At 43.3% G+C, this 6482-nt stretch overlaps 2 protein-coding genes across 2 annotated transcripts; both read right to left on the bottom strand.

Moving 5' to 3' along the window:
- Positions 1-2087: 2087 nt before the first annotated feature.
- On the bottom strand, positions 2088-2633 carry J4E93_006099 (uncharacterized protein; the record flags this gene model as incomplete). The annotated part of the gene is made up of 2 exons (XM_049344017.1): positions 2088-2193; positions 2251-2633. 2 exons carry the CDS (start codon positions 2631-2633, stop codon positions 2088-2090), a joined length of 489 nt encoding a protein of 162 aa, XP_049198452.1.
- A 2920-nt stretch (positions 2634-5553) lies between these two features.
- Positions 5554-6402, bottom strand: J4E93_006098 (uncharacterized protein; the record flags this gene model as incomplete). Its single annotated transcript, XM_049344016.1, has 1 exon — positions 5554-6402. The coding sequence occupies one exon, from the start codon at positions 6400-6402 to the stop codon at positions 5554-5556; it is 849 nt and encodes a 282-aa protein (XP_049198451.1).
- Between the last annotated feature and the right edge of the window lie 80 nt (positions 6403-6482).

Genomic DNA, 6482 nt, shown 5'->3' with positions numbered 1-6482 from the left:
TATTAAGTACTATAGAGCTAGATCTCTACTATATAGTTTTTACTTATAGTTAGTTATATATTACTATATTACGTATAATAATACTTACAGAACTTTTAGTTCTTTTACTAGAAGATTCTAGTATTATAGGCTAGGCGCGCGCTATCTAGAATATTATTTATAAAGAGGTTCTATTATAGTAGTATATAATATAGCTTATTATATAGATTTAGATTATTATCTTAGCGCAGTCTACTTTTTTTAGTAGTAATTTTCTAATTAGGTAAATAAATATTTAGAAATTTACTATTATTTAGTTTTTACTTACCTTTACTACGTGTTTTTAGCTATTTCTAGTACTAAGCCTTTAGTGTATAGGCTATATAAGTATTCTATCTACTCTAAATTCTCTATCTTTTCTATCTTCTACTCTAAATTACCTACGCGCCTAGTAAGTCTATCTTTTTTTAGAATATTCTACTATTCTATCTCTTTTATTTTTATAGCCTATTTAGTGTTTTCTATACTTTTATATACCTTTTTCTTCTAGAAATATCTAATTTTTAGCTTTTTTACTAATATTTTTCTAGATTCTAGCTCTATAAATTTTATTAATCTATTCTATATCTACACTATTCTATCTATAAACTCTATTTTATAGTTTACTATACTTTGCTTTTAGTCTATAATAGCTACTTTTTAGTCTATAATATCTAAGAAGAATAATCTAGTAAAGAAGAAGACCTCTAAATAGAATATCTATATTACTACTTAGAACGCTAAAAAGCTAAAAAGTAATTATTTAGACTTTAATTTAGATAATAAGACTTCTAAGCGTAACCTTAAGAATCTAAAAACCTAGTTATAGCTAATCTATATAGCTACTAGATAGATAAATAAGTAGACTAAGAATATTATAGATATAATTACTAAGAGAGATAGAAGAGTACTTAATCTCTATAAGAAGGTTAAATTTAATATAAAGAAGATTATAAGTATATATTTTAGTCTAAAAATATCTTTTATAGACTATTTTATTAACTTTATAGATTAGATTATACTATAAATATTAAAGCCTATTTAATCTAGTTAACTAGAAAAACTAATACTACTACTTATAGTTCTTGCGTAAATAGTAGTAGTTAGTTTACTAGTTATATTTTAGTTAAGAGTATTACTTTTAGTATATATAGTAGTTATTACTAGAGCTCTTCTAGTACCTATTACACTATCTATAGTATATATTATAAACTTTTAGACTATTATAGCTATCTATTAATACTTTTATAGATAGTTATATTAAGTCTAAAAAGAAGAGCGCCTTTAAGACTACCTCTTAAAAGCGCTATAGTAATAAGATTTTTAGAGATTTAGATAAGAAAGATAAGTTTATTCTACTAGAATTTAGATCTTATAAGTTCTATAAGTGTTAAGATATATTTATTCTAGCTTAGCTATCTATCTCTTCTAGCTTCTATAATTATAGTAGTACTAGTGTTATACTTAGCTTTAACTCTACTATATCTTAAAACACTCTTTTTTTATATAACTCTTCTTCTATTAGAGCCTTTAGTAGTAAGTTTATATTCTATATTATACTATTTATAGTTCTACTAACCTTTATAGGTATTCTAGAGAGCTTCTATTCTATTTATAAGAAGCTCTGCCTTCTAATTAATAAGGTTAACTAGATTAGTATAGAGGTTTTATATAGTAGGCTTTAGTAGTAGTTTTAGGTACTTTTAAGCTAGTTTCTTTATTAATAGAAATATTTAGCTTATTTTTTAAATAATACCTCTACTTTAGTAGCGTTTTTAGATCTTTTTATATTATAATATAGATTTATAAAGCTATAAAATAGCTTTATAGGTAATAAAATATCTCTGTAAATACTGTTTTTAGTCTTCTACGTTATTTTCCCTACTAATAATAAGGCTTGCGCCTATTGGCCAATGACGTGGCATGACAATTATAGTAGAGTACGCACGTCGTGGATTGGGGGCTCAATTATTGCATTTTGCAGTCATTAATATTATTCTATGCTGATTCTGTTCATTATGGTACGACTTCGCGAGGATAGCGTCTTATGATCTCCACGTCATCCCCATCTATGCGATACCGAAGACCTTGGTAGGGGTGATGGTGAAGTTGAGAGGGTAGGTGACAAACTGGTTGTACCTAGCCTCGTGGGTGCCGGAGAAGTTGTACGCAGGGCTATGACATCGTCAGTCTACACGCTCTCACATTTCCAAGATAGAGAACAAAACTTACCGGTCACCATACGCGCCATACTCAAAGCTAACCTCAATCTCCTTAGGTCCAAGACCCTGACCATCGTGCACCCTCTCGGAGAGCCTAGCCGCAACACCGTTGTTGACACCCTCAAGCAACTGGCAGTTCTCGTATGCAGAAGGAATCATGAAGCTCTGGTCGTAACCCTGCTCGTAGCCGTGGCAGTACGCCTTGACGCCAGCGGGACCTTCGGGTACGCTCGGCACGGTGATGTTGAAGTTGTAGTAGCAGCCTTGGCGGGAGCAGCCGGCCTCCCAGTTCTCGACTTGCCAGGTCCAGCCTTCTGGGATGGCGATTTGGCGGGCGACGGGGCCGGCCATGGCGGTCGACGCGAGGAGGGCGAGGGCGGTGAAGGATACCATGTTTGCGGTTGGTATGTGTGGGTTTGGTGGGTTGGTATTAGATGTAGAGGTGTGAGGCGTGATTGTGTGAGGTTGTGAGTACAGCAGAACGAACGACGCGACGAAGGTCTAATATACAATCCCCAATCTTCGCAATACGAGCCCCCAACCCACAGCCAAAGGCATAGTCGTGCCGATTAATCAATCGCCAATACGGCTATTAGCCGTACGGACGGACAAAGTTTACTCGTTCGGGCATTTAGACGTCACTTTGCGCCGAGATCGCCAGCCGAGACTGCCCTTCGCGGCATGACGCACTAACGCGCAGACAAGGCTGTCCCCGTCCACTAACCACAACGCGCGCATCACGGTCCACCTGTGGCCTATATTTGGCGTCAACGTCTTATGCCCTTCTCCCACGATGCGAACAGTGTGCTCCTTCACCGTCTTCTGGGGTGAGATGGACGGACGATAAGATATTGGGTGCAGGCCATGCCCTCGGATTGTGAGCTGATTAGGTGAGTGTGCCACCGCTATGTAGTTAGTCTACCAGTGTTGCCAACATGGCCACAGTGGAGACGCTAGGTGCGCTCTCGTATTTCCCCATGATGGTGGTGCGAGGAACGTCATTTCTCGACCAAAAGGCTGTTTAGTTGCTGTTCGTTGTTACAGTCGCCACGGGGCTGAGGTAACATCATTTCTGGGCAGACCTCACCTGATCGTATCGCTTCTGCGGCTAAGGTTGGTCGAAGACTGCGTTGGTCTTTGTAAGGATGGTGTTGAGGTGGATTTATCATGGTTGACTTTTTGAATTTTCCAGAAAACGCCAGTTCATACAACCGCCAATCTTCAATTTCTAGAGGAAGATTCGAAAACGCAGCACATGTACCTTTTTCGCGCTCCAATTTGAGGTTTGGGGACAAGGAGGAAGCGACACACGCATAACACAGTCGAGGCTCAGTTTAGAGCAAAAGAGGGAGCGACAAACACATGTATGCGTCTGGGTGTTTATTTCGAGAAAACGAGGAAGCGACAGAGACATGGCAACATGTCCTGCTTTTTTTTGGTCATACAAAGACGAGTAGAAGTGTGTTAGAAGAAAGAACGACTCCACCAGCCGCAAGATTTATATACCTCGTCCTACCCACCAGAGGAGACCAACACAACCATGAAAAGAAGCGGCCGGATTTTCGCAAGTGGAAGAAAGGACACAGGCAGCCACACTCATGTTGACGTTTAGTGACTGTTTTGATACGGCGTCTTTATCCACCGGTGTGATTGCGAGAAATGACACAGAAGGACACATAATTTCGTCAATTCTGTTTTTGAAAGAGCAAGATCCCTTGTGTCTGGCTCATGCCACATTTGTGTGTTGTTTTTAGATCCAGAACGACGACGGAGAAAACAATCACGGTGTGATGGGATATGATATTTGGAGGAAGAGACGAGCAAGCCACATAGAACCACAGCCCGTGAAGTTTTGGAGAACAGAGCCGACAGCACATTTCCGAAACGTCTTTCATTTTTGGAGAAAAGAAGGAGACAGCAGCCCATGGGCCAGGGGCATGAATCTTTTGGTCCCACTCCGAGGAATGTGAGTGTGTGAAGAGAAGTAGAGCGCAGCAACGGAGGTTTATATATGCGCAACACGTGGTTGCGCTAGGTTGAACACAGTGGGCGTGAGGAGGACGCCGACATATACTGGAGCCGATGACTGTTCGGTCTTTCCATAATGAAAATACAAGTAGCGTTTGGAGACCAGAAACACCCATGATAGGCTTTTCACACATCTTGGATAGGATAGTCCAGTTCCAGCTGGCTCATACGGGTAGTTTGAATATGGTTTTGGAGGAAGAACCGAGAACGCAGAACATAGAAGGTTTCGCACCGGTTTTTGGTAAAAAGCAGTCCAAGGTAAGTTTTGAGGAAGGAAGTAGGAACTTAAAGCTCGCTCATAGCTCACTTATATCCTCGTAGATTTGGATCCAGAAGGCGGAAGGAACAGTTATCTGACTTTGATGAAGACGTTTTCTGGAGGAAGAAGCGACACATGGTCTCTCGAATGACGAGTTTGGTTAAGCCCAGGAAGGCGGAGGAGGCAGTCATCCATCTGTCTGCTTGTGTTTTTGGAAAAGCCCAGGGAAGGCGGAGGAGGCAATCATGATTGATTGTTGTGATAATTTTTGGAAGAAGAGGCGGCACATGGCGTAGGGGACGATAGCTTTGAATCAGTCCAGGGGAGGCGGAGGCAGAGACAGCCATGTGTATTTCCCTCGTGGGGTTTGGAGAAAGACACAGCACATAAGCTTGATTTCCAGCCATTTAGATCGATCCAGGGGAGGCGGGAGCCACAGTCATCAGGCGGCGATCGATACATTTCGAAGGAAGAAACAGCACATGGCATACACCAATGTGCTTTTAGATGCGGTCCAGAGAAGGCGGAAAGACCAGTCATTGAGAATGACCTTTAGGGATTTTGGAGGAAGAAGCGAGACATGCACGCCTGGCATAGATTTTTTGAGACTGATCCAGAGAAGGCGAGGAGGAACAGTCATGACACCACAATGTTGTCTTTTGGAAGAAAGAAGGAAGACGCAGGACATGCAGGCGTTTTGCGAGCTTTTTGGAGAAAGAGGAGGCAGCGCACCCATTAGACCTCTCCTAGACGTTTTTTGTTCCTGAAGAGGAGGAAGTAAGTAATGAAGGAAAGGAAGAGAGTGCTGTGAGAGGGGTATTTATACGCCGGACACGCGCTGTGGCTAGGACTAAAAGGTGTGGTATCTGGCATCGATGTCCATGGGACATCAAAAACTCGAGACGCAAGAGCATGTATTCTGCAAACCGGCGGCAAATACGCCATCTCATCTCTCATTTTCACATTCCACGACCTAAATCAATCCCACAATCCAATTCCACAACCGAGTCTACCCACATCCCTACCCTAATTCCTATTCGGCACATCCAACCCCCTCACCCTCCGTCTATCCCTCTCCCCACTCCTCCGCCCCTCCCGCTCATCCCCACTCCCCCCCTTCTCCTCAACCATAACCCCACCATCACTACTCGTCTGGCTCACCCTCCTCGCCCTGCCATCCGGACTCAAACTACCCCCCTCCCTCCTCCCTGCCCTCTGCATCCTACTCGCAGCCGTCGGATCCGCGTCCGCAAGGGCAACAGGCGTAGCGACCCTCGCCAACTGCGCCACAGCACCAAGTTTCTTATCCGATATCTCTTGCGACGTAGTCTGAGCGGTGGTAGTAAGCATACACGACGCGACTTCGCTGCGCACCGAGCCTCTGCTGCTGGAGCGCTGAGAAGAAGACGATGGGACAGGTTTGTCGTTCTGGGAGCCAGGAGATGGGTGGTGCGGGATTGGCATGACAGCCAATTCACCCAACCAGCGTCTCGCCAACGCCCTCCTGCATCGTCCGACGACACCGAAATCCTCCCCACCAGTCCCAGTCGCATTCCCACTGCCATCCACATTCCTCCCGGGCCTAACTTTCTCCTCGCCAAACCAACGCGTGATGAGTCGCCATTTGAAGCCTGCCCACCACCCCACAGGCACAACATCATCTCTCGGTCCGCTGCGAGTCCATAGGCTGGGCTGCGCAGTAGCAAGTTCATGGTACAGTGCCTCGTAGACACCTCTTCGCATGGGGTTCTGACGTTGCGTCGCGAGATTGTGTTTTACGCCGTACCAGAGGATGAGGACGACGACGAGGACGGGGATGGAGACTATGAACCACCATTTTAACGGCGGGTTTTCGGAAAAGGTGGAGACGTTCATGCCGAAGAAACCGACGGTGAAGGTTAGGGGGAGGAAACTGGGAAGAGTGGTATGTTAGTTTCTTGGGAGAGATGAGGGAG

The sequence above is a fragment of the Alternaria ventricosa genome (genome assembly GCF_023758065.1).
Source record: "Alternaria ventricosa strain BMP 2768 chromosome Unknown scaffold_10, whole genome shotgun sequence".
In the NCBI taxonomy this organism is placed as follows: domain Eukaryota; kingdom Fungi; phylum Ascomycota; class Dothideomycetes; order Pleosporales; family Pleosporaceae; genus Alternaria; species Alternaria ventricosa.
This window is presented reverse-complemented; position numbering and strand designations above follow the sequence as displayed.